Below are 27,767 nucleotides of genomic sequence, written 5' to 3'. Positions count from 1 at the left end.
AACAGCTGCTACACCCTAACGTTTGCCATCTGAGATACTTGGCTTGCTGCTTAATGGTACAGCCAGTTCTGACAGCTCCAGTCACATTCAAATTGTAAGGGCAACAAAGAGAGCCATTCTCAATTACTCTCCCACAGTTATTGAGTGCCTTCACCATGGACACTCCATTCCTGAGTGATTTCCAGGTCTTGAAAAACTCTCTGTGCAAACAGACCTTTGGAAGCCTTGGCTCTTGAAAATGTGGATATATTTTAGTGGTTAAACTTTATTTGGCTTAAAAGCTTTAACAAAGTCTTTCTTGCCACCTCTGGTTGGAGTAGCCTGATGAGCAATACATGAAATGTAGGACTGAACCAAAAGCTGTCACAGCATAACTTTGGGCTTCATGGGGGGGGGGCAAAACCCAGGCCCCCAAATGGGGCATTTTGCCAGTTGTGCTCAGTTTGGAGACGTCCTTTTGGAGCTCTTTGCTCTTTGCAATCCCTTTTTGTTTTAACCACTTTGAATAATTTAATATCATCAGCAAACATGGCTACTTCTCTTCGTACCCTAACTCTAGATTGTTTCTGCAAAAGTTAGAAAGCACAAGTTAAAAAGTGGTTGGAATGTGTCCTTGAAATCTGATAATGATGCTTGCTGCATTGATGGAGGAGAAGGTGTATGTGCAGGTATGTGCAGGTGCTAGTATTCTGCACAAAGGGGGAAATCCAAATTAATTGACTGGTCCACCTTTTCTTTTGGCTAATCCATGACAGGTATATGTCCCCATAAAGCTGCCCAGAAGGGAATGTGATCCTCAGACTGAAAATGATTCCCCACCTCTCTTGCAGATGTTAAAGTGCTTGAGGGACAGAACATAGGCAAAAGGTAAAGGGATCCCTGACCGTTAGGTCCAGTCGTGGCCGACTCTGGGGTTGCGGCGCTCATCTCACTTTATTGGCCGAGGGAGCCGGCGTACAGCTTCCAGGTCATGTGGCCAGCAAGACTAAGCTGCTTCTGGTGAACTGGAGCAGCGCATGGAAACACCGTTAACCTTCCCGCCGGAGCGGTACCTATTTATCTACTTGCACTTTGACGTGCTTTTGAACTGCTAGGTTGGCAGGAGCAAAGACCGAGCAACGGGAGCTCACCCCGTCGTGGGGATTCGAACCACCAACCTTCTGATCAGCAAGCCCAAGGCTCAGTGGTTTAGACCACAGCACCACCCTGAACATAGGCATAGGATGCAGCTTATGGAGCAGAGCAATGCTACCCAAGCATCATCTTCTGAAAATGGTCTTCCAGGTAGGAACTGAACCGTAGAAGCACAGTGCCTCTTCTCCCAAACCAGCCTCCCCAAACAGATGCCCTGGTTGATAGTAATCACAAACTGCTGAGGGATCCAGGAAAAATGGCAGGCTCCATCTTCCACTGTCCTAGCATAGGTAGTGACCAAAGTCATTTGAAATGAGATGGAAATGGACCCAAAAAGCCAAGAGTAACTGGAGTTGCGTGACCACCAACTGCTTGAGAATTTCCCCCAAATGTTATATTTCTGACCAACTTTGGATAGATCTTTAAGGCCCAGTAAAGCCTTTTTCATACATGGAGACAACATCACCAAGACCAACCCTCTTCACAAGGAGGCCCAGCCAGACAGCTTATGCTGGCCAGTGTAATAACCCAGGAGGGGTAAGTATGAAGTGCCCCCATACACTTGTCTTTGGATTACGGCTACTGAAATGCATCTAATAAAATCTGACTAAATGGTGAATGGAACACATTCATGGGTACAGTGTTCAAAGTAATATACAAATAGATGCAGATGTTTATCCATGCAATAGTCAAGCCTCAGCAGGCCTTTGAGGGTTTTTTAACAGCTAATAGTTGGCTAAGATGGAGAAGACACTGCAGCAAAGGTGGAGCAAAGGGGATTATTCGCAGAGGTCCCACAATCTCTCGCGCCAGATCAGCCTGGAGCTGGTTCCAGTTGGGACCAGTTTAAAAAATCAACAAAGGGACGATGGAAAAGGAAAGTGCCCCCTGCCTACCAAAAAAAGACCATCTGTCCCTCCCATCAGGTGCAAGGTGACAGGACTTTGGACGTAGAAGTCAACTCTCCAGCTCACACACTCCTTTAAGCCCATTTAGGATTGCACAGTTAGGCAGACAGTGAAACACTTTTCTGCCTTTGACTTTGCATAGTTGACCTTCCCCAGATTTACGCCCTTCAGCTGCAACAAAGACTGGAAATCTTTAATACATTTTCCTAATTTTGGACCCCCAGTTTAAGGCAGCGTATTAGGACTGCAGCTATTGTTAGTCAAAGCTCATTGTCTGAAGATCTCAGTGTTAGGGCAGAACAAGATGTTATTTCAGCAAAGCATGTTCAGAAATTTGGGTGGGAGGAAAGTGCACAAATTGGACATGGCTATAATTATTTCCTTTCTCTTGAAACCTCTTCTTTCCAGTCAGTTTTCTTCCATGGATTCAAAAGATGAGTTTCTTCCCTTTGTTACACTTTGCACTGGGTTTCCTTTCTGCTAGAGGAGCCCCAAAATGTCTTCATGATGAGCATTAACACTGAAATAATGTATTTACAAGCAAACTGTCCCTTGTGCCTATCAAATGCATGAAAGAAAAATGTTAACCTTGTGACAACCAAATTGCCATAATTATTTTTTTGCCAGATGCTAGATATACAAGAATAGGAGTAGGCAATGTGATACAGACACCACAATTTACCCAACCACACTTAGACACTTTAAAATTCCATTGTTTTCAAAGGGAGAACCTTCAGCATGTGCTTTACTCTCTCCCATTTAAATCAATGGGATTTTAAAAATGGTGGGGATTTTGGCTGAATCATACCCAACTTGAGTCTACAGTGCACCGTGAAGAAATGGACAGGATTCACCTAACCAGCCCCATTAGCACAAGCCCTGCATAAAGACTTCCACTTGCTTTTGCACCCCTCTTCCTACAGCACCCTCAAAATTGGTTCTGGGGGTGTCAGGAGAACCCCCAGAGCAACCTGTGTGTGGTGGGGGGGAGAAGGAATTTCATACTGCCTGGCAAGCTGGGATGCTTACACAGGCAGAACAAATGGAAGAGCACAGTGTTGCATGTCATCCAGTATGTTTAGGATTGCCATTTACACATCAACAAAAAACAAGGACAAAAGTGATATACATATGCTAATTTATATATACACACATGCAAATTTTAAAACAATTAGTATAATTTAAATAAATAAATTTATCATCATCTGAGGGAATATTGTAATCAAGTGACCAGTGCCTGCTCAGTTTGCTGTCCGGGTACTAAGGGCCACTGGCTGCTCCCTCCTCATTCCAGGAAGTTTGCCACGGCAAAGGGAGGACCAATCTGGGCCCCATCCATGGATCAGAGAAGCAGCGGCTTCAGAGAGTTTGCTTCAGCTCCTTCCTGCTAGACAGAACTCTGCTCCCATTGTCAGTTGCCCTGAGACTGCAGAAGCCAGGGGGAGTGGAGAAAGATAATATCCCACCCCCAAACCACCCCCAATCCATTGGCCAAAGGATAAGAAGGGCCACCAACTGGTATTCAAGCAACAGAAGATCGGCCTGGTCCAAGCAGAAGTGTCTGCGTATAGCTTAGCACTTAATTCTGGCCTTCCAAACCCAATTTCCCTTATCCCTCCATTCCACTTCCCATCTCTGCGCATCCAGTGTCCTCCCAGTGCCTGTCTGGGCAGGGATGTGTCTTTCATTTTTATTGATGTGAGTTTGAGAGACGATACTTTTATGAAAGGTTGGATCAAAAGAAATAAATATGGGCTCCTTAATGGTTCCTTATCTTCAAACCCAACTTGGGTCAGACCGCCCTTTGCATAGAGAAGCGTCCTCTGTCAAGAAGAGCGCATGGCCATCCTGGAGTATTTTGACTTGCAGGGCTAACACTGCCACAATCTAATCTATCAAACCAGACTTTACAACATCAGCTTTGTTTTGGCAAAATGAAAGTCTCAACTCTTAAGGAAATTAGCTTTCATTATTTAGTAAGTTCACACAAAATACAAAAATACATATAACAAAATACAAAAATACATATAACAAGTACAAAGCAATTGTGGCATCCAGTATCTAGCCATGTCTGTCTTGTGAAATGTTAACATAACATTGTTCTCCTATTTTTCAAACATCAAATTGTCTGCTCAACCAATCCAGACATTTTTTAGTCCCACTGGTGCACGTGCTCTCCCGCCATTGCAATCAGCAAAACTTAAATGTGATTAAATGTGGCTAGATTCATGAGCTTAGCCAGGATTTATGTTGGGGGGGGACACCCCCTTGTCATCATCCTCTGTCTGGCTCTGTCTAGCAGATTCAAAATGAAATGTCTCAACAACAGTTGTTTTAAATTACTTTCTTTTGACCCCAAGTGCTCAGAAAAATCTGTCAAAATCTTTCTACAATTTCTACTTTTAGTTAAGTATTTTTATTTATTTACTTGATTAGGGAGGCAGCTGCCCCCCTGGCTATGTCCATGGCTAGATGATGATGATGATTACAAATCTCTAAGAACTCAGAGAAAAATGTGTCTATATACATTGAATTGGTAATGTGTTTTATTTTCTAACAGGGGAGAAAAATAGCCAGGGAAAGGTTCAGTCTTATTTTCATTGACTTCGCCATATAGACAATGTATTAAATTCTTGCCTACATTGTTGTGGCAGGAGGGACTGATGAAGTATTAGGAGTTCCACCTTCGGTTGCCCCATATCCTCTTTTTCCAGGACACATCCTCTTTTTCATGGGTAGAGTCGTCATAGTGATCCATGGTTAAAAGTAGAAGTCGGCAAATGTGTCCTCTTTTTTGCTCTTCAAAATATGGCACTTGTCAATTGTCTGTATCTTCTTCATTATATTTTCATTCAAACTGCACGCTCTACTTTGGCCAAACATTGGCTGCTGCATTCATGTTCTTTAGCCATCCATCCATCCTTCACTGTTTTTAAAAAAAATGAAATTCATGTTTTGCAAATGACCTCAAAAAGGGAAGCAGCTGAGTGCATCCGATAGAAAATGGAAAAAGGCATTGCAAGGTTAACCACCGTGATCCAAGGCTCAAATCCAAAAACCATTTCTTCCAGTCCATTGTCATACTCAGGGCGGCAGCCAAAAGCTGGTGGAATCCAAAGCTATGAATAAGAATGAAAGGAAAATAAATATAAATTTTAACATCCCCATGAGGTTATATAGGAAAGAAATTTTAAAGCTATTCATTCAAAATCTGACTCAAATTTCAGTTGTAGAATTTCACATTTTTTACTTTTGATTAAACTGATATGCTCATAGAATTCTGGTTGGCCTGTGCCAAGGACTTTTGCCTCAAAGTAACCTTGCCTGGCTTCCTCTCAATTTGCTTTTTAAAACTGGACCAATTTGGATCTGATCAAGATTTCACATGACCAAAGGAAAGGGGTAATCATTATTCAGTTTAGAGTGTTTGGCTCCAGGGTAAAATGTGCCCCACCTCCACTATACCCAGGGAGGAGTCTTCATAACTGCTTGATTTACATTCTGTCTGTGCTGTGGAGCTAGTTTATGCAATGCCAACCCTGAGGCTACTTCTAGCCAGGTGTACAGCTAGGGAAAATTCTTAGATAAATGACTCTAGGCCACATTCGGAAGCGACAGCTGCTAGGAGTCCGAAGAATGGACAATGCCCAAAGGATAGCACCAGTATACTCAAGGAGATAGCCAAGGGCAAACTGAAGAGCTGCAAACCACAGCAAGGGATACTGGTGTGGACATAACCACACCAAACTCAGACCCAGACTCAGACCACTTCTCAAGAATTATCAGGCCAATCCCGAAACACTTTCTTCAGTAGGAAGCCTGAGGATTCGTAATGCTTCTTCATAAATAATATGCTATAAACGTGCTGCCATGATGATCAGTTTTAACTTTTCCCTTTCAGCTTTCAGTTGTGTCTTTCTCCTTCATATAGCAATTTACACATTGATTCTGGAGTAAGCACTGGCACATGAGCTGATCTAATCTAGTGCTGGTATGAGACTAGCCATTCCTTAATGCTGGATCCTATAAACCAGGGTGGGAACCACTTTTGGCCACAGGGCAAATCCCAAAGTGACCCAACTCTGCAAGGCTGCTCACATATCAATCGCCTGACATCATATGATGCCAAGTGCGAGAAAGGTTAATCAGGGTAGGGCAGGTTAACGTAAGTTCCCAACTGTTCCTCTGAAGCTGCTTGGAGATACTGAGTGGTCCTGGTCACTGCCAAAAGCAGCACAGCTTGCACTGAGCACCGTAAGCTGCTTTCAGACCTCCTGCATTTTATTACCACTGATTAAAACCACATATTACATTAAAGCCCAGTTGAAAAAATTATATAAATCCAATGTATGTAATCAAGGAAAAGGCTTCCAAAAATTTCAGTGTGACTTAATAACAAAGACTACGAAACTGAAATGTGACTTCTTCACTTGCGTTTGGCACTGAAGTGAAATGTGTAACCTGTGCTTGAGCACATCACATCCCATTTCAATATGATTTATCGGTGAGTTAATCAATACATTTTTCAACAAAGCCTTCAGCTTCCACAGGGATTAAACTTTAAATAATTTGCTCAACCTTGTTTGATTGGTGTTTTCAAGGAAAATAGACACAGTGGGAGACAAGGTTAGCAATGCCTCAACTGGTCTCTGCAGCTGGGCTTTGGATAGCACTCGGTGACTAGGGTCGTCTCTTTGATCATCTCTACAGATCAAAGTGCTGCTAAACTAGCTTTTGTTTGTTTCTAACCAGTTGGCAAGACTGGAATAATTGCCATTATTTTTGCATAATAACTTACCGAAAGATTACATAGGAACAAAAATGCAGCAATATTCTTCAGGATGTTTCTTTTGTTGTTGACAGAAGAATTTTTGCTATAAAGTGAGAAATCAGAGGTGGAGGGAGTGACTGGGGTGTTGCCTTGACTTTTGTCTTCATCTAGAGCATCACTTCCACTGCTCTCAGGCAGAATATTATTTCCATTAAACATGTATGGTGACTCTCCATTTTGAATGCCATCCATTCCATTATATATTTCTTTGTAAGAAGGTGCAGGTGAAAGAGTATTTCCATTGGACACAGTTACTATACGAATTGTTTTAATGTCATCATTAACCTTTTCATGCTCACGGTGTATGGATTCAATTATAAAGAGGTTCTGAATATATTTCTCAAATATAACAAGTATGGAAAAGGGCAGATTATACCATGTATATGTAGGGTGAGAATCAGCACAAATAATTGCAAGGATGGAACCCCAAGACAGAAGCCAGGATCCTGAGGCAGCTCCAACCAGTAAGTCTGCATCAAGTTTCCTAGCTGGGTTTTTGGAAACATCCAATGATTTTTCTTCAAGCCGGTAAATCAGAAGACCGACTATCCCAGCTGCACACATCATTGTCAGTACTGCAATACTATACAAATAAAACATAATAAGTCCTATTTCGCTCTTTATTTTTGAACGCCCTATCTGAAACAAATAGACAACAACAATAGCTATTGTTGTGGTGAACACAATCAGTCCTAAAATGGCACCCAATGTTTTCCCTTGAAACTTGAATGTTATCTTGTGTTGCTGAAGGTGTTCCACTTTGCGTCCAATATTCTTCCATAGCACATAGAGCATTGTGGATGCCATAATGTGATACTCAATGTTGAAGGGGTACAGGTAATATATTCCTTGGGAAAATATGGAGCAGAGGACTGTTGTGGTACAATTACACTGTGGCTCATGATCATCCAATTCTAAAAAGAAAGAGTGAGACCAAGACATGAGATGGCATCACATTATAAGTATTAATTTTACCTAAACAAATTGTGAAATATCAGCCAAAGGGAGTTTGGTGCCTCAAGTAGCTGCCCAAGAGGGAATAGCTTTACAAAAGGGACAGCTAAAGCAAATACCAAGTTTATAAAGACAGAACACAAAAATGGCAAAGATCAAGGCATGATTAAGCTCACTGAGTTCAGTGAGAGATACATAAGCACATTTTTTGCACCAATATTGAAAAATTTGCACCAATATTGAAATGGTTACATGTTTTAAACATGATGGGTGCAGTTTGGGGGGGGGTATCACTCCTTCCTGTTAAAGTCTTTGGCCCAGGAAGAGACAGTGAAATACTGGAAGCAAGCCACTGGCTGTGCAGGTGGTCTCATCAGGAAAGGTTTGGTTTCTTGGACCATGGTCTTTTCTTCCTTGAGGAAGGACTTCTGGCAAGAGATGGGTTGCAACCTCACAGCAATTGACAAGAACATGTTTGCTAAGAGTCTTGCAAACCTGATCAGGAAAGCTTTAAACTCAATCCTGAGGGGGAGGGAGACTATATTACAGATGACAGGGGAACACCTGATACTAGGGATAATAGTTTCATTGATGCACAAGATACTGAGGTGGTGCTACAGCAACTCACTAAAGGACACAAACTACAAGACTTTAAAACAGACTTGGGGGAGGGGTAGCCAATGTAGAGAAGAGAAATTATAGCAAAAAAATTATCTTACCTATTGTTATGTTTCCAAATCCAAGAGTGATTAACCTTTCCTTGTGTTCATTAAGTTGATGCTTTGATTCTGTTAACACACCATTTGTCCACAAAAGCAAATTTGTAAATACAGAATGGATCACTCCAAACCTAGAAAATAAATAAAGCAAATAAGTTATTGACAACAGTGTATAAAACATATCAGTGAAGTATTTTATTTTCCAGTATTTATTATTGGTGAACAAGTAAAGAACACTACAGTCTATGTGTTTCACCAATCTTTCCCTGTTTACATGATGTAACATAGAAAATAGTATGGCTTCAAATTATACCTGTCCACCTATTACAGATTTGCACATCACTAAAAGTTGCATATAGGTGGCCTGTGAGAATTTAAATATCCTAGGGATATTTGACAGCAGGTTCTCATCAGCAAACTACAATTCCCAGGACTCATGAGAGCAGCTAGGACAATTAACTGGTATGAAGCTGAAATAACTTTGTAATATACAGTAACTCTCCAAGGAGAGAGGTTTTTTTTAGTCCTCTTTTAATTTAAAAAAAACTATCAGAGTTGGGAGATAGATCCCGCCCCTAATCCTTGTTTATTGTGTCTCCAATCAAAGCATGCCATTCTCTACATCAGGCTTCCTCAAACTCTGCCCTCCAGATGTTTTGAGACTGCAATTCCCATCATCCCTGACCACTGGTCCTGCTAGCTAGGGATCATGGGAGTTGTAGGCCAAAAACATCTGGAGGGCCGAGTTTGAGGAAGCCTGCTCTACATGGTACATCTCCACCCACCTAACCAAAATTAAAATGTTATATAACCTGTTCAAGTCTTTGAGGACAGATGGAGCAGAAAATATACTAACTCACACTTCAGTACTAGTTTTCAGAGATGTCAGCATGCCTGCTCACAGATGGTAGTTAAAGGACAGGGTTCAGTTTTATGCCAGACAAATAAATATAATGCTTTGCTGAGATAATAATAAGGGATTTTGGTGTTTCATAGGTGGGAAGGAATGCTTACCCTTAGCATTGCTATGCTGGTGATAAGAAGATTGCAGAAGGCCTGCCAGTTTGCAACAACTATTCAGAAGAATACTGGTACACAAAAGCACGCCTATGATGCCAGATCACACTATTAGGGTCTGAGATTCTGCCTTTCAACCTGAGCTGAAGTGCTGCTGTCTGAAAAGGTATTCTGTGAGCTTTGGAGAAGTGCTCAACATTCTGAAATGCGCCACTCTTCATACATATTGCAATTATTGGAAGGACAAATGGCCCCCATAATTTCTAGTGGAGAAGGAAATTACTACAACAGTTTCCATCTGTCACCAGAATTAGAGAACATTCTGACCCCTCATAGAGTTGTAAATAGAACAGTCTTTAAAAGGGAAATTTAGAACTGCCCAGTGGTGTGTGACTACAATTTGTGCAGCAAGCAACCTACAACCTATTTCTGTGTTTTCTTCCTAAGTCCTTGAACACTTTCTTTCTTGCTTACAGTGATACTCCATGGTATTTAGAAGTCCCCACAGAGTGGCGAACATCCTCAGAACTGGGAATCGACAGCACCAGTGCAGAAGGGTGTTATAGTGAAGCTTCCTGCATGAGGCAGCACGAATTACAACAAAGCTTTATTTGGAGTAAGGGATGTTTTAAAAATGAAAAAGAACAAGAGAAACAAAGAGCAGAAACGCGATCACGGTGCAACAGAATCAAGGCAAGTTCTTCAGGGGACCAAGGGAGAGATGAAGCAGCAACTTCTGTCTCTCATGGAAGGACCACTTCAGGAAATGAGAATGGACAACTGCTGGCATACAAATATTAGGTTTCTGGGGGTCCTTCCAACTGAGGATGCTGTAATTTTCTTTTAAAAAATCAAAACAGAGATGTAAACTATTATTTCCTAAACATTAATATAAACATTTTCAGTACCAGTAGTTTCTCACTGATATTTCCCAGGTTAAAAATATAAGGAAGATTATATTCATTTTACCTCTCCAACATTTTGAAGGATTGGATAATATCCTTTGCATGGGACCATAAGAAGTATACCTGAAAACATATATGAAAAAATAATTGGGTCATTTGGGAAAGTGGTACTATTTGCTATGAACAAATAAGATATGTCTGGGATGAACACCAAAGAAAAATGTGCAAGAGATCACAGGAATCCAGATTTACTTAGGTGTAAAGCAGCTCACTGCAGCTAACCCAGTGACAGGACATTTTACTTAAGCCCTATGCAGATGAACTGCTCACACATTCTGTCAACATGTGAGTTGGGTCACATTATTCAAATTCTTTGCTATATAAAGACAATGTTTTGTATTAATTCAACTCCTCCTAGGCAACTCAAATAGACAGTACCAAACTGAGGGTCAAGTACAAGGATGCATACACTGGGTTTCCTCCTGAGTGTTCTGGTTATATATGCTGAAGAACCAGATGTGTGCTCTGTAATTTATTTTGTTTGATCATTTTAAGGCTGAGAAAAACAAGCAACAAAAGACTGAGACTAAAGGGCCATGGGAAGCATTGCAGTTACAAAAGGGGTTTGGGGGAAGACTGGGAGCCTTTGTTTAGTTTAGCTGTTTCAGACCCAAACCAGTAATAGGAGTGTTATTCTCCTTGCTTCAGGTTCTTAGATCATGCCCTTCACTGTGATGTTGCAGTATTTGCAAGAGGTGTATTATGTGGCAATTATATATGGTTGTATCTCTCCCCCCTTCCTCTGTGCAGCTCTACAGTATATACGGAGGGGCTTAGGTTACCTCTCTGCTTCAAGGTTGACTGCATACAGAAGGAAAGGATATTTGTGTTGTTCTCCACAAACTGCATATACAGAAGGGCAAGAAACAAACTGGCTCTCTGTCTGAAGCAGGAAACCATTACTCCACTCTATTTGCTGGGAAATCTGGCCAGTTGCCATTTTCTGCTTCATTGCTAAATATTACTTTGTCAAATTAAAGGTTTCTCCGTGTGTAAAACGTTTTGGATCCAAATGTACTAGTCACTGTCAAGCTAGCAAGTGCCTAGAACCAGAAAAAAATAGTAGATGACTTTTCACCATAAATTTCATTTAAAAAATTTCCCTGACAGGCTAGTATTTCACAGCTGTCTTTGTGCTGTTTGAAAGGGACTTATGTCCTTTGAAGGAAGAGAAGATTAGAAGGGCCAGTCAACTGAGCCAATGAGACAATGTCTTAGGCAGCGGTGGCAAAATAGTTATTAAATTGTCCCCCATTTAGAAAGAAGATTAATGCAGCATAATTACATGGCTTTGATTAAAGAGATTTATAACAGTTTTCATCCGAGGCAACATTTGAGACATAGCTAACATTCAGCGTGTATGTTTAATCCATTATTGCATTTTTATGTGTACATTTGTAAGTGCGGGAGATTTGTGTTTACGTATCCACCCGACACTGTATAATGTTGATTCGCTTGCACAAGAGGCATTGATAACCAAACATATTCTGTTTGAAATGGCAGCCCCGTGAACCTGAGAGCATGTTGCATTCATCACGTTCAAAAGTAACCATGTTTAAGCCAGATTCTGGTTGCAGAAAATTCTGAGACCTCCCTAGAATCAAACAGAGGGAACTGGAGGGAATCGTGGTCAAACAAACAAGGACGCAGGAGCTTCCAGATTTCTCTGCCTATCTCTTCATAATTCTTAATAGTTCTAGCCTGGCTTTTGCTATTTGTCACATGGTGAATATTGAACAAGACTTGAAGATGGTGGGTTTTTTTGCTTTGCTTTGGGACTGTGCTGCACTATCTGAAAAACACAAGCACACAGGTAGGAATAATAAAAAAACCAATGGTTTTACCTGCAGCAGTGTATGTACTGCATGTGTGGCAGGAAAAATACCTTCCGTGACTGATAAGCAATCTGAATATCCAACAAAGTATCCAATTTTGAAAGAGTCCATAATTAAAGTAATCGCTGCAAACAAAGTAATTGCACCTGAAATAAAATTAAAAATATTATAAAATGTCATTATGAGGGCAACATCTTTATATGCTACAGACAACAAATAAGAAGAAAAACACTAATAGGAAAATTAATGTGAAGATTCCTTAAGAATGGATGTGTTTGATCTTCTTGCAGGCCTTGAGAGCCATGGACTGCAAGAAGATCAAACACATCCATTCTGAAGGAAATCAGCCCTGAGTGCTCACTGGAAGGACAGAACCTGAAGCTGAGGCTCCAAGACTTTGGCCACTTCATGAGAAGAGAAGACTCCCTGGAAAAGACCCTGATGCTGGGAAAGATGGAGGGCACAAGGAGAAGGGGACGACAGAGGACGAGATGGTTGGATAGTGTTCTCGAAGCTACAAACATGAGTTTGACCAAACTGCGGGAGGCAGTGGAAGACAGGAGTGCCTGGTGTGCTCTGGTCCAGGGGGTCACGAAGAGGCGGACACGACTAAACGACTAAACAACAACAACAACAATGTGAAGATAGTGACAATGTAAAGAAATAAACCTCTCACGCCTGTGGACCCTGTGTTTTTAACTTTTTTTTTTCATAAATGTTTATTGAGATTTTACAAAACATAAACATAAGTGAAACAAACATCCAACAAAAACAAATATATCAAAAAAGAAAAAAGATAAAAAAAGAAACACAGAGAAAGAAAAAAACCAATTTTTAGTTTCATAGTTCTATATCCCTCTTTCCTGACTTCCTCACATCTCCCTTTTTTGTGTTCCCCTTTATTCAATCAAGTTCAGCAAATTCTGACCCTCTTTCAAACCTCATTTATAATTATATGTTTCAACCTATTATGTCTCTAATTTCCCTTCCCTTTCCACTTCGTTTTTTACCTAATTTTCATATCTTAATCTCTTATGCCACTTTATATACCTTTGACATAATTTTGCTCTGGTCTTAACCACCTCTTTTTAATCATTTTTGCATACCCCTTCTAACCATGTCACTAATGCCATATTACCTTTATATCCAACATCATTTTAACATTCAAACATTTTACAATGTTTCTGTAAATAGTTTTTGAACTTTTTCCAGTCCTCTTCCGTCGACTCTTCTCCCAGGTCTCGGATGTTTTTAACATTTTATGACTTGTGGTTTTATTGTATGGTTTTATGTCTTTATTGCTATAAACTGCTTGGATTTTTTAAAGCTACAGCAGTATACATTTTTTTTAATAAATAAGTAAACTCTCTTCCCTGCTGCCTCATTCAACTCTGAACCATTAATGGGTAGTGGCACTGCAGGTAGTAAGTGGCTTTAACTCTGTTATTCTTATTTAGAGCAGCATTTCTTAACCTGCGGGTGGATTGCAAAGTCTGTGCAAGTAGGTTGTGGTTGCTTATGTACAGGCAACTCCCCCTTTGCGCGGGGGTTGCATTCCACCTTGGTGGGGTGTACCTAAGCCTGCCCCCTTCCGCTTCCGCCCCTGCCCCACCCTGCCCCCCATTCCGCCCCCTTCCGGGCCCCAAAACTTGTGTGCTTTTGTGGTCTCATGCATGCCAAAACCCTGCAAATTTGCCTTTAAACTCAAAATAATTATTACTTGCAATCGTCAACTGGTATGACGAATAGCTCTTACAGCTTTTATTTTGTTGGCTTATTGTGATATTGTATTAGCACTAGAATTCAAACATTGGAAAGGCTCAAACTTTCCAGTTTAGCACTTGGGAACTACTCTCTGGCAGCTGGTGGGAGATCCAGTCACCATTTGCCACAAGGTGCTCATTGGTGTTAGGTAATTTTTTGCTTGGATGCATCAAGCAATGATTATAAAATAGGAAACTTGCCATTAAACTTGCCATTAAAACTGGGAAAGTGCTAAGGTCCAAAATTACCGTATTTTTCGCCTTATAGGACGCACTTTTTTCCCTCCAAAAATGAAGGGGAAATCTGGGTGCGTCCTATGGGGCGAATGCAGGCTTTCGCTGAAGCTTGGAGAGCGAGAGGGGTCGGTGCACACCGACCCCTCTCACTCTCCAGGCTTCAGGAAGACATCCGTAGCCTAGGCAGCCCTGTGGGAGGTCCCGCAGGGATGTCTAGGCTGCGGATAGCAGCCTGCTTCCCGGAGCGTTGGGCGCTCTGCTTTCAGGGCACCCGGTGCTTCGGGAACACATCCGCAGCGTGGGGAGCCCTGCAGGAGTTCCCCGCAGGGCTCCCCACGCTGCGGATAGCAGCCTGCCGCCCGGCGGGCGGGGCGCCCTGAATCAGAGCGCCCCTCGCGCCGGGAACACATCCGCAGCGTGGAGAGCCCTGCAGGAGTTCCCCGCAGGGCTCCCCACGCTGCAGATAACAGCCTGCCGCCCGGCAGGCGGGGCGCCCTGAATCAGAGCGCCCCTCGCGCTGGGCAGACATGGGCCAGCCCCACAAGCTCGGGGGACAGCAGGGAGGCGCAGCGCCGCCAACCCGCTGTTCTTCGACCTGGTTCGGTTTCTCCGACCTGCTTTTTTGGGGGGAAATAAAGGAAAAAAAATTTTCCTTTTGTTGTTGTTTAGTCGTTTAGTCGTGTCCGACTCTTCGTGACCCCATGGACCAGAGCACGCCAGGCATCTCTGTCCTCCACTACCTCCCGCAGTTTGGTCAGACTCATGTTTGTGGCTTCGAGAACACTATCCAACCATCTCATCCTCTGTCGCCCCCTTCTCCTTGTGCCCTCCATCTTTCCCAGCATCAGTGTCTTCTCCAGGGAGTCTTCTCTTCTCATGAGGTGGCCAAAGTACTGGAGCCTCAGCTTCACGATCTGTCCTTCCAGTGAGCACTCAGGGCTGATTTCATTAAGAATGGATGCGTTTGATCTTCTTGCAGTCCATGGGACTCTCAAGAGTCTTCTCCAGCACCATAATTCAAAAGCATCAATTCTTCGGCGATCAGCCTTCTTTATGGTCCAGCTCTCACTTCCATACATCACTACTGGGAAAATCATGGCTTTAACTATACGGACCTTTGTTGGCAAGGTGACGTCTCTACTTCTCAAGATGCTGTCTAGGCCTACAAGATGCTGTCTAGGCCTTCAAGATGCTGTCTAGGCCTTTATTTTTATTTTTCCTTTATTTCCCCCCAAAAAAACTAGTTGCATCCTATGGGACGGAGCGTCCTATGGGACGAAAAATACGGTAATGTGATAATATTGAGAAAGAGAGGTTTCAGAAGGAGACAGGTTTAACATTGGTTAAGAAAGTAAAATACCTGGGGGTTAACATGACCGCTAAGAACTTAAACCTATTTAAAGACAATTATGAGAAATGTTGGTCAGAAGTGAAAAAGGATCTAGAAATATGGTCAAATTTGAAGCTTTCCTTTTTAGGTCGAATTGCTGTTATAAAGATGAATGTATTGCCAAGAATGTTATTTTTGTTTCAATCATTGCAAATTTTGGACAAAATGGACTGTTTCAAGAAGTGGCAGAGAGATATTTCTAGATTTGTTTGGCAGGGCAAGAAGCCCAGAATAAAATGTAAATACTAACTGATGTAAAGGAAAGAGGTGGACTTGCCCTGCCAGACCTTAAACTCTATTATGAATCAGCAGCATTCTGCTGGTTGAAAGAATGGCTGCTTCTTGAGAACACAGACATTTTGGATTTAGAAGGTTTTAATAATGTTTTTGGGTGGCATGCATATTTGTGGTATGACAAGGTTAAAGCACACAAAGCATTTAAAAATCATATTGTCAGGAAAGCATTGTTTAACGTCTGGATAAGATATATAACCAAGGTGGTTGTCACCGATGGAAGCAAAGGCTCAGAAAAAGCTCAATATGGAGGCCAAATGGCCAAAATATTGGGAAATTTTGGAACAAGAAGGAGACAAATTGAAATTGCAGAGTTTTGAGAAATTAAAAGATAAAGTGCGAGACTGGCTTCACTATTATCAAATAAGGGAGGCTTACAATTTGGACAAAAAAATTGGCTTCCAGGTGGAAAAATCAAAATTGGAAACAGAACTGTTAGATCCCAAAACAAAGATACTTTCAAGAATGTATAACTTGCTGTTGAAATGGAATATTCAAGATGAAACGGTTAAATCTGCTATGATTAAATGGGCACAAGATGTTGGACATAACATTATGTTTGCTGACTGGGAACAGTTGTGGACCACAGGTATGAAATTTACGGCATGCAATGCCTTAAGAGAGAATATTATGAAAATGATATACAGGTGGTACATGACACCAGTCAAGCTTGCAAAAATCTATCATTTGCCCGATAATAAATGTTGGAAATGTAAGGAAAATGAAGGTACATTCTTTCACCTTTGGTGGACGTGCCCAAGGATAAAGGCTTTCTGGGAGATGATATATAATGAAATGAAAAAGGTATTTAAATATACCTTCTTGAAGAAACCAGAGGCCTTTCTCCTGGGCATGGTCGGCCAATTGGTGTCAAAGAAGGATAGAACTTTCTTTATGTACGCTACAACAGCAGCAAGAATACTCATTGCAAGGTATTGGAAGACACAAGATTTACCCACCCTGGAAGAATGGCAGATGAAAGTGATGGGCTATATGGAACTGGCAGAAATGACTGGCAGAATCCGAGACCAGGGAGAAGAGTTGGTGGAAGAAGATTGGAAGAAATTTAAAGGCTATTTGCAGAAACATTGTAAAATTAATGAATGTTAGAATGATGTTGGATTGAAATCAAGCGGCCTCAGCAACAAGGTTAATAAGAATATGTAAAAAATGGATTGATAACGGATGAAAATATAAAGTTATAATATGTTGAGATATTGAGTTAAGATAAAAGAAAGAGTAAGGATTTGCTGAATTAACCATGTGAACGGGAATACAAAAAAGGGAGGTGTGAGAAGGTCAGGGAAATAAGCAAATGAAATTTAAGATATGAAAAATTGATTTGTTTTTAACTATTTTTTATCTACTTTTTCTGTATTTTTTAATCTTTTTTCTATGTATTTTTGTACTTTTTTCTTTTTTTCTTTTGTCTGCTTTCTTTTTACTTTGTAATTTTCTTCTTTTTGTAAAACTTCAATAAATATCTTTTTTAAAAAAACAAAAATAATGTGATAATAAATCAATGGCTCACCATACTATGTAAATTTGGACTTGTGGGCTACCATGCAGGAAAAAAAAAGTTGGGAACCGCTGGTTTATTACTCTCAGAGCCGTCTTTCCCATAGGGCTTAGTGGTGCGTTGCGCCAGGGCACCAGCCTCTCAGGGGTGCCCCAGCAAGTGGGGGAGCTGCACGGCTTTGCCAGTGGCCTCCCCTTTCCCTGCACGCCCGCCAGCTACGCCCTGTCAACCATATGGCTGGCGGCCATGCAGCTTCCCTCCCAAGCCTCTACGGGGATCACTCTCCTCCCGAGGAGGTTTGGGAGGGAAGCTGCGCTCTCCACCTGTGGAGGCTTGGGAGGGGCACAACTTTACTCCCAAGCCTCTGTGGGGATCACTCTCCAGCAGCAGCATGGGGGAGAGTTGTGCCCCCATCCCCCATGGCTGGCAGTGTGCAGCTACAGCCACCCCAACACTATCCGTGGTAATTAAGGGGCGCTGGGCAGATATTTGCACCCCAGCATCGCATCTGCTAAAGACGGCCCTGATTACTCTATTTTTTAAAACTTATCAATCGCCCCAGTCTCTTAAGATCAGAAGAGCTAGAAATTGAAGTAAACCAAATTTAAATCCGCAACTCACTTTCATAAGATTAACATAATTGCCCAGGAGTAAATGTATGATGGATTACAAATTGAGGACAAATTAAGCCAGAAGTTCTTAAGCAAATAGAGCTTCTTTGTTGGCTACCACCCACAATCCTGTGCAGTTACCTGGATGTTAGTCACAATAAACACAGTGAAATTTACTTATCAGTAAACATGCATTGTAAATATATTAATCAGGACTTGTACTTGCACTGGGGGATTTTAGGATATGGGGAAAGACTTGCTGTGCCAGAAATACACCTCTGTACCACCAGCAAAACTCTGCTGATGGAGAGACCAAAACAGGGGTGAGAAACAAACAAACACCACATCCTATATGCCTCCCAATAGTGATTTTGCCTTTGATACAACATTATGCCAAGTTAAGAGGTGGCAGAAACAAAAAACCACCCATTGACCTCAATGGAGCCCTAGGTAAAGGTAAAGGGACCCCTGACCATTAGGTCCAGTCGTGGCCGACTCTGGGGTTGCGGCGCTCATCTCACTTTATTGGCTGAGGGAGCCGGCGTTTGTCCGCAGGCAGCTTCCGGGCCATGTGGCCAGCATGACTAAACCACTTCTGGTGAACCAGAGCAGTGCATGGAAATGCCGGTTACCTTCCCACCGGGAGCCCTACCCCCCACCAAAAAACCAGTTCCCCACTTCTCATCTTCCCTGCATATTTCCATCACAATAGATCAGACAAACTCTGTACTCAACCACAGTACTCCAACAGCAACATAGTGTATTCTGTATTTAGTTAGTTAGTTAGTTAGTTAGTTAGTTAGTTAGTTAGTTAGTTTCATAAAATTTCTACACTGCTTGATTGAGGGGGTTTTACAAAGCAGCTTACAAAAGGATAAATCAAGAAAATCAAGAAAAAAATTACAAGAGCACTTAAAAGCATGCAAAAGTTTGAATACCAAAACAGATTAAAATTACCAAAATACTAAAATTACTAAAACAGATTAAAATATTAAACACCAGCAGGGAGACATCTAGTTTTAAAAGGAACACTGAACAAATACAGGAAGGGCAGATTGCTAACACTTGTCATTGCCAAAAAGTTATTATAGGCACTCGGTCTCAATACTCCAAACATAAACTTCCAACAGCAACCCCCAACCCACTCTTAGAACTTGAAAACAAAGACAAAGTAGCCCTCCAGCTAATTGCTGTGAAAATCCCACAATCCACGCCATATTGTAAACTGCTCTGTGATCCTCAGATGAAAGGTGGTATAGACATTTAATAAATGATAGGAAGATAATAATATATTCCTTGGCTAAACACTCCTTCAATCATAACAGCTAGAACCAGTGTCCGCCTTTGCCACACATTCACTACAGATACCTTAGGAGTGGGGATTAGTTAAATTTACAGCCAATCCATGCTCCCTGAACATCAAACAGAGGATTGGCTTGAATGGGTGCAAAGGAATGCAACATCCTGTGTTCACCTCCAGCCAGACCATCCAGAAGCAGAGCTCCCCTTTCTACTCAACAGACACATTCGGCACACATTTGGGGTTGGGCAGTGAAAAAATTATTTCTACTCCCATCCAGCAGAGGTCAAGGTAAATAAGAAGGGTGGCTTTTGGATCTCAGTGAAGTGGGACCAAGATATTTCACTCCATCTCTACTCCTGAAATCATGGAGCTAAATGTATGGCTCAGGGAAAGAATATGGGCCGACTTGCCCTAGAGCTCAAGGCAATCCAGCCCCTGCAATCTCTGGGGTTGGTCATCATGCTCACTCTTCCTGCACACCAAATCTACTGAGGAGGATCAGACTGCATTTGGAAGATATGAGCCATGGAGACCGGCTGAGCACTTTCAGCCAAACTCAGTCTTGGAGCTAGAGATTGTGAGGCTTGATCTCAGCTGGTTTCTCCTCAGCCATCCAAATCCCCTGGCCTGGCCAGCCATTGGCTAGGGGAGAGGGGCCAGTAGCCCAAACTGCTGCCACTATTTTTCTGCAAGGACGGGGTCTCTAACAATAGGGACTCTTTCTTCTCCCTGCATTAGGACAACAATCCATTTTATTATTTATTTACCACCTTTCCTCCAAAGAACTCAAGGCGCTGTCCCCCCCACATTTTTGTCCCTGCAGCTCTGTGAGGCAGGTGAGGGGTCTCAGCATCACCCCAGCAAACAACATGACCATGTGGGGATTTGAATCTGGGTCTCCCCAGTCCTAGTTAAACCCTCTGCTCACTTACACCCCATTGGCTAAACACTCGCTGAATGGGAAAAGATGCCTAAGGGTTAGAATAGTTGTATTTTTCTGGGGACTATAAACACATGGCTGTACCATTTTGGGAACAAAGCATTATACTGTTAGCAACTGCAGTAAGAAATTTCAAAAAGGCCTATGTTTTGAAGCAGGAATAACTTCCCCATATCACCTTTTGATTTTCAGCCATCAGTTTCTGTATGAGTCAATGCCTTAGAAGAAATTAGGGCTTGCTTATTGAAGTATTATCCTTAGCACGCATCTGTGCATCGCCAGAAACCTGTCATTCCATGCTAAAGGAAGAAATACTGTTAAGTAAAACTTGTTTGGCCTGCTCAACTTCCTGCACTTGTACCTCTCCAGCCTCCCGCCCTCCCCAGGCTAATAGCAGCTTCCGAGTAATTTACAGCATGGCAAAGGGCATAGGAGGAAAGGGTTAAACCCCCTTCCCCAGTGCTGATCTTCAAAGTAGACCCAAGGAGCAACTGACTGTCATGGAAGATCCTAATTATGGTTTGCCCCCCAGATATTTATTTCTGCTGGCTCATTCTATTACATTTTACAACGCAGCAAGAGTAACCTTCCTCAGAACGCCTTTGCTTTCTTTCTGCTACGTTTTGCAATGGGTTTCCTTATTTTACTTTTATAACTCTCAGAATTTTTTGAAAGATACAGTGGGTGCTTCCTGGGGTTAAGGACATGGGCTACACAGTCCTAACCTCACTTTCCTGGTAGTAAGCCCCCCTGAATTCAATAGGACGTATATTTGAGTAGACATAAGATAGGACTGTGCTGTTTCATCCTGACCTAAACACATTTACTCAACAATAAATATGAAATACTTTTAAAAACATGTTGACAAATTGAACTGGATGGGGCTTCCTGTGATCAAAGCAGATAGCAGCAACCTGTATCTCTTTTTAGGCACTTATGTGCCTGTTGTTGTTGTTTAGTCGTTTAGTCGTGTCCGACTCTTCGTGACCCCCTGGACCAGAGCACGCCAGGCACTCCTGTCTTCCACTGCCTCCCGCAGTTTGGTCAGACTCATGTTTGTATCTTCAAGAACACTGTCCAACCATCTCGTCCTCTGTCGTCCCCTTCTCCTTGTGCCCTCCATCTTTCCCAACATCAGGGTCTTTTCCAGGGAGTCTTCTTTTCTCATGAGGTGGCCAAAGTATTGGAACCTCAGCTTCAGGATCTGTCCTCCCAGTGAGCACTCAGGGCTGATTTCCTTCAGAATGGACAGGTTTGATCTTCTTGCAGTCCATGGGACTCTCAAGAGTCTCCTCCAGCACCATAATTCAAAAGCATCAATTCTTCGGCGATCAGCCTTCTTTATGGTCCAGCTCTCACTTCCATACATCACTACTGGGAAAACCATAGCTTTTGCTATACGGACCTTTGTTGGCAAGGTGATGTCTAGTTCTGCAAAATTCCTATCTTTCCAACATCCTGACCTAATAATTTAACATCTGTAATATATATCACGTATATATCATGTGTCTGTGTGTGTGTGTGTGTGTGTGTGTAATTTACTTACTGTATATATACTGTATATAGTTCCTTACAGTAAGTAAATCAGTACAAATATTTGCTATACAAATTAGCAAAGACAGGACATAATAACCCAAGGTATCAGTGTAGCTTACTTATCATGCATAGACTGGACTGCAAATGTGATATATTCTCAAATGCTCTTTCCAAGCCTGTGTTTTTTCCAGTTTAAAACAATCCTAATATGACTGGAACATAAAATATTCTGCTGTGCATAAAGGTAAAGGGACCCCTGACCATTAGGTCCAGTAGTGGCCGACTCTGGGGTTGCGGCGCTCATCTCGCTTTATTGGCCGAGGGAGCCGGCGTACAGCTTCCAGGTCATGTGGCCAGCATGACTAAGCTGCTTCTGGCAAACCAGAGCAGCGCACGGAAACACTGTTTACCTTCCTGCCAGAGCAGTACCTATTTATCTACTTGCACTTCAATGTGCTTTCGAACTGCTAGGTTGGCAGGAGCAGGGACCGAGCAACGGGAGCTCACCCCATCACAGTGATTCAAACCACCGACCTTCTGATCGGCAAGTCCTAGGCTCTGTGGTTTAACCCACAGCGCCACCCGCATCCTGTCCTGTGCATACTTACTGCATAATTACTGATTTACTTTGAGTTGATGCTGAACTCAATGTTAACTTGGTTAGAACTAGGCTGCAAGAGTACAGTTCTATGCATACATTTGTGGAATAAGGCTGCAGTCCTAGCCATACCTACTTGAAAGTAAATACTGTTTAAATCAGTGGTCCTGACTTATGTTCCACTGGATATGATGGAATGCATATCTAGTTCAGAATAAACATGCACACGATGAAACTGTGGGCAGATTATAATGGTGCAATTGCACCAAGACCAACGCATGCAAGGACTCTTGAGTTTTCTTTATTTTCTTAGCTCTCCTAGAAAGAAAGTTATGAAGGAAAGTGTTCATTCACCTTTCAGTGGTTTTTAGCCAATGAGTGACATGAAGTATTTGATTGATGACTGATTTGTTTCTACATTGGGTTACAGGTATCCTGCCCTGATCTCACCCTCCAGTACACTTTTTTATCTTGCTTTAGCATCGTTTTCTAGTCCTTGGAATATCCATAGTTCCCTCTCTCCCTCTCTTCACTGAGATCAGGCACTCTCTATAAATTATGTTCTACAAATACTACTAAACAATAAGGGGGGGGGGGGTGAGTCCCCTCCCCCACACGACAAATGCAAAATGTGTAAACTTTGCAAAGAGACTTCGGCACGTCCCATGCTAATACTTGCTATGCAGTCCAGGCATTCATACACTGGAAGTGGCAAACCTACAGAGAACAGCTGATTGTGCACCATCCTGGCCTTTGCCTAGTCTGCCTTCCCAGACAGGAAGTGTGTGTTTTTCTGCATCAGTTTCTTTGACTGACTGATACCTGCCTGCAGCTAAGAGTGTTTGTGCTGATTGTAGTGTGGGATATTGCTTGACTGCTGGCATAGGAAACACAGCTGGGTTGTGTTCCAGGGCCTGCCTTACTATAACAACAGGCTCAGCTCCATGCCCCCCCCCAGGAGCAACACCATGGGATTTTACCCTTTGGGTTGTCCCACAGGGGCAGGGGTGCCCCACATTGTCCGTCAATTATAGAGCTGTAGGCCATGTGCTGTGGGAGACTGGCCTCTGACCCTCACCCAGGCTAAGAGCCTGGAGGAGGGGAAGTTTGGTTTGGTGGGGTTCCCCCATAGTCAGAGGCAGACAAGTTTTGGGGGATTTACCATCTACTTCCCGATAGTGTGGGATATGCATGATGCTGCACCTTAGCTTACAATCTGTAGCCCTAATCTCCCAGCAGCATGTGGCGGTGCATTAACGAATCAGGGTGAGCAGGTAGCAGGGAATGGTGGAGATGCTGTCCAAATTTCTCTGGTGGTGGGAAGGAGTGGAGAGGCTGACGACCATCAGCAACATGTTTAGTCCCTGTTCCTTATTCCAGCCCACCAACTCCTCTCAAAGTCACTGGTAGCAAATTGACTGAGCCCTCTGGTCTGGTGGTGCTGTTGCTGAGTCCACAGTAAGACTATGCGCATCCACAACTTGACTGCAGATGAATGGGCTGATCTGGCCTGCTTTACGGAGGCTTGGGGGAGTGACCTCCCTCACTGTGCCCAACTGGTTCTCAGTACTGTGCCAGCCTAGAATGGGGGAGTGGGGTTTTCAGGGGGGTGTTGCTGTTGTCCATAAGAGCAGGAAACTTTTAACACTGGGATGGACTTAAGAGGGTCTGCACCTGGTGTTGAGCCAGAGAGACAGATTGGGGAAGCTGTTGATCTACTGACCACCCTGTCGCCCAGCAGAATCCTTGACCAGGCTGGATGAAGTAGTCTCTGGGGTACTGATGGAGGATCTCATGATGATAGTTCTGGGTGTTATTTGCACCCAAACCACCCCCACAGTAACTTCCTACATCATTCTCCTCCCACACTTTGCAACAACTAAGCACCCTTTTCACTAAGCCCAGGTATGAAGCCACCATCCTCTCCTGTTCTGCAGAACCTTTCTTGACCCTGCTTTCATCTTCACCCCACTTCCAAGCCTCCCACTCCCTCCTTTCATGCAACCACCTTTGTTCCCACATTGTCACCACCACCCTTTCCCTTTCCTCCTCTCTCTCTCTTAACTCTCCCTTACACAGAGATTGCCCTTATTTCCATGCCTTCTCCTCTCTCTTATTCTGCAGCCCCTTTGTGCACGCACTCCGTGATGATATACAGTACAGTATCTTTAGGATTAATAGGGTCACTCACAAAATTTTCACTGTGGGTGCCCCGCTGGGTGACCCAACATGGCACTTGCATGACATCACACGGCGAGCCAAGGCCTGATAGGGCCCATGCACCCTTCAAAAGGCCCGACAGGCCTTTCAGAGGGCCCAACAGGACTCGTCATAGTCGCGGGAGGGTCCAACGGGGCCCATTGTGCCATATGACATCATGTGCATGCTGTGCAGCACCATGTGACATCATGTGTGTGATGCGCCAGGCAGCCACAATGTGGGGTGGAACCTGGTGTGCCTGTGTCAGCATGTTAAGTTAAGAAGGTTAAGTTCAGTTGGAAAGTTGTACTTATGTGGGTGTTTGCTCATTAATAAAATATATATTTAAATTTGCTAAATTGAATCTGGAACTCCATGTTGAAGACCATGGGATCAGGAATGAAACACATTGTGTGAAGGTAAAAGGTAAAGGGACCCCTGACCATTAGGTCCAGTCATGACTCTGGGGTTGCGGCACTCATCTCGCTTTATTGGCCGAGGAAGCTGGCGTACAGCTTCCGGGTCATGTGGCCAGCATGACTAAGCCACTTCTGGCGAACCAGAGCAGCGCACGGAAATGCCGTTTACCTTCCCGCCGGAGCAGTACCTATTTATCTACTGGGACTTTTGTGCTTTGGAACTGCTAGGTTGGCAGGAGCAGGGACCGAGCAACGGGAGCTCACCCCGTCACGGGGATTTGAACTGCCAACCTTCTGATAGGCAAGCCCTAGGCTCTGTGGTTTAACCCACAGCGCCACCGTGCGGAGACAGCTGAAAAGAAGAAGGGTGTTTGAGGACAGCAAGAAGGGAAAAACACTGAAAAAGCTGGCTGTTTTAAAGAAAAACAGAAGTTTAATTAAAGGGGGATAGTACTTATTATGAGGTACTAATAAATAACCACAACAAATCATAGATTCACAGAGTTGGAAGGGACCCCAAGGGTCATCTAGTCCAACCCCCTGAAATGCAGGAATCTCAGCTAAAGCATCCAAGGCAGATGACCATCCAACCAAACATCCAAATGACTACACTGCATGATTTTTAACTAATTAAAATTTGAATTTTCCCAAGCATGATCACCTGAGCAAAATTGTTGTAAATCTTAAATCACTTTTAGTCCCCTCCATCTGAAACACCACGCCTGGTCTTGCACTGAATGTAGTATTTCCAGCTTAAGTTCAACAGCTGAAAGACCTACAGTAAGGTGACTCATTTGCAACTCATGAAAGTTGTTCTTTGTACGGTTTAGGGTTGGCATTGGAGGACAGCAGGGCTATTGTGCCCCTAACAGCTATGTGGCAGCCTGCAGGCAGGTATTAAACAGATGCCGCCTGCACACCATGACTTTAAAGAACATTTGCAACATAATTCCCCCCTCAAAGAGTTCTGGGCGCTGTAGTTTATCCCTCACAGAGTTACAATTCCGAGCAACCTTTAGCAAACTACATTGTCCAGAATTTTTTTTGGGGGGGGGTGTGCGTCTTATGTGCTTTAAAGGCATATAGAGTAAGCCTTTTGTAGTATGAAACGACAATTATAGGGAAAGCTTCACCTGTTGAAACTATCTATTGGATGTTTTATTACTTGTGTGCGATCCCTGATTTATTTCGGGGCACTCCACCCCCCCCCCCCATTTGCAATATAAGTTACGAGTTTGCATGTGACATAAAGCGCATGCAAATAGCATCCCTTTCCGCGGTGCCGCAGAGCAGCCGGCCGGCCTGCCCGCAGTTCGTGGGGCAAAGAGAATCCTGTTGGCACCCTTGGCTAGAAGGCGGCGAAGTCCCCTTTTAAAGTCCCGCAGACTTCAACAGAAGGAGCGCGCGGTGCATTCTCTGCGACCTGCGGAGCGCGCCAACGCCGCAGCCAATAGCGGGACGGGCAAGTAGCGGCTTGCGCGCGGGCTGCCCGCACCTCCTCGGAGTGGAGAGGGCGCCTCCCCCCCGGCCCAGCTGCCACCCGCCCCGGTCGGGCGCCCCACTCACACTTGAGCCAGCGCGCCCCGGCGTGCGTGTCCTTGTCCTGGATGAGCCTCTTGTGCGCGTAGCGGCGGCAGATGTACCAGGCCATCCAGAGGATCTGCAGCAGCATGAGGGTGGTGAGGTAGGAGAGGACGGCGCTCTGCGAGAAGCCCTTGGCGTGCACGGCCCACGCGAACATCAGCAGCAGCCCCGCCAGGAAGAGGTGCAAGCCGTACTGGCTGCTCAGGATCTCGGCGTTCTTCTCCGGCGTCTTGCGCAGCCGAGCCAGGCGGCCGCCGCCTTGGGGCCCCCGGGGCGAGCGGGGCGGAGGGCCCTCGGCCGCCACCTGCTCCAGCTCCCAGCCGCCCTCCGCGCCGCCGCTCTTCTTGCCCCTCGCGGGGGACCCTTCGACGGCCATGTCTGCGGGGCTGAGGCGGCGAGGCAGAGGCGAGGCTGCCGGCGAGGAGGAGGAGGGCGGGCTCGGGTCGCTGAGGGGATGCCGCGCCACCTGTCAGGGCCGGAGTTTCGCCAACTTCCTCGCTCTCGACGGACCAGCTGCCCCTCTTGACCCGCGCGCCCCTTCCGCTGGCCGGCGTTGCTCTGGGTGGGCTGGAAGCGCCTGGAGAGACTCTCCGCTACTTTCCCTCAGGTCAACCGGCTCCGTTCCTCTCGAGCAGCGCGGCGGCGGCTTCTTCAGCTGCGTCCGCGCTCTGGCGCCTGAGGAGCCTTTATGGCTCGGCGGGGCCGTCGGGCTGCGAAGGGGTCCTGATGTCACTGGGTGGGGCGGGCGACGCGGCTGGAGCCCCGGGCACTTCCCCGCCCGCTCCTGCCCCCCTTGGCTTGGCACCAGGCCGGATGAGAGCAGCGCCGCGGGGCAGCCTGACCGTGACTAGCCGGACGGGAATCCGCCTGGAGGGCGACGCGCGCCGAGCGAGGGCCGCTTCCCAAGGCCAGGCGGGAAACGAAGGGCATCTCCCGCCGCAGGAGCCTGTGCTGCGTGGAGGAGGGGAGACGCCCCAGGTGCCCAACTCGGGGGAAGAAGCCGGTGTCTCT

The 27,767-nt window shown here is 44.3% G+C and overlaps 1 protein-coding gene across 1 annotated transcript; it reads right to left on the bottom strand.

The window, feature by feature from the left end:
* Positions 1–4,062: 4,062 nt before the first annotated feature.
* On the bottom strand, positions 4,063–27,132 carry OTOP1 (otopetrin 1). Its single transcript, XM_053403275.1, has 6 exons — positions 26,739–27,132; positions 12,373–12,509; positions 10,533–10,591; positions 8,547–8,677; positions 6,841–7,787; positions 4,063–5,161 (listed from the first exon to the last, which is right to left on the bottom strand). The coding sequence occupies exons 1-6, from the start codon at positions 27,130–27,132 to the stop codon at positions 4,991–4,993; spliced, it is 1,839 nt and encodes a 612-aa protein (XP_053259250.1). The 3' UTR covers positions 4,063–4,990.
* Positions 27,133–27,767: the final 635 nt, after the last annotated feature.

The sequence above is a fragment of the Podarcis raffonei genome, chromosome 9 (genome assembly GCF_027172205.1).
Source record: "Podarcis raffonei isolate rPodRaf1 chromosome 9, rPodRaf1.pri, whole genome shotgun sequence".
Classification (NCBI taxonomy): Eukaryota; Metazoa; Chordata; class Lepidosauria; order Squamata; family Lacertidae; genus Podarcis; species Podarcis raffonei.
This window is presented reverse-complemented; position numbering and strand designations above follow the sequence as displayed.

What these genes read in the sequence shown, in the direction of transcription:
- OTOP1 (XM_053403275.1), bottom strand. Translation starts at nt 27,132, where the DNA reads ATGGCCGTCGAAGGGTCCCCCGCGAGGGGCAAGAAGAGCGGCGGCGCG. An exon ending in TCCTTCAAAATGTTGGAGAG is followed by an intron (nt 8,678 to 10,532) that starts GTAAAATGAATA and finishes TTTATTTTCTAG; the next exon opens with GTTTGGAGTGATCCATTCTG. An exon ending in ATTTGGAAACATAACAATAG is followed by an intron (nt 7,788 to 8,546) that starts GTAAGATAATTT and finishes CTTTCTTTTTAG; the next exon opens with AATTGGATGATCATGAGCCA.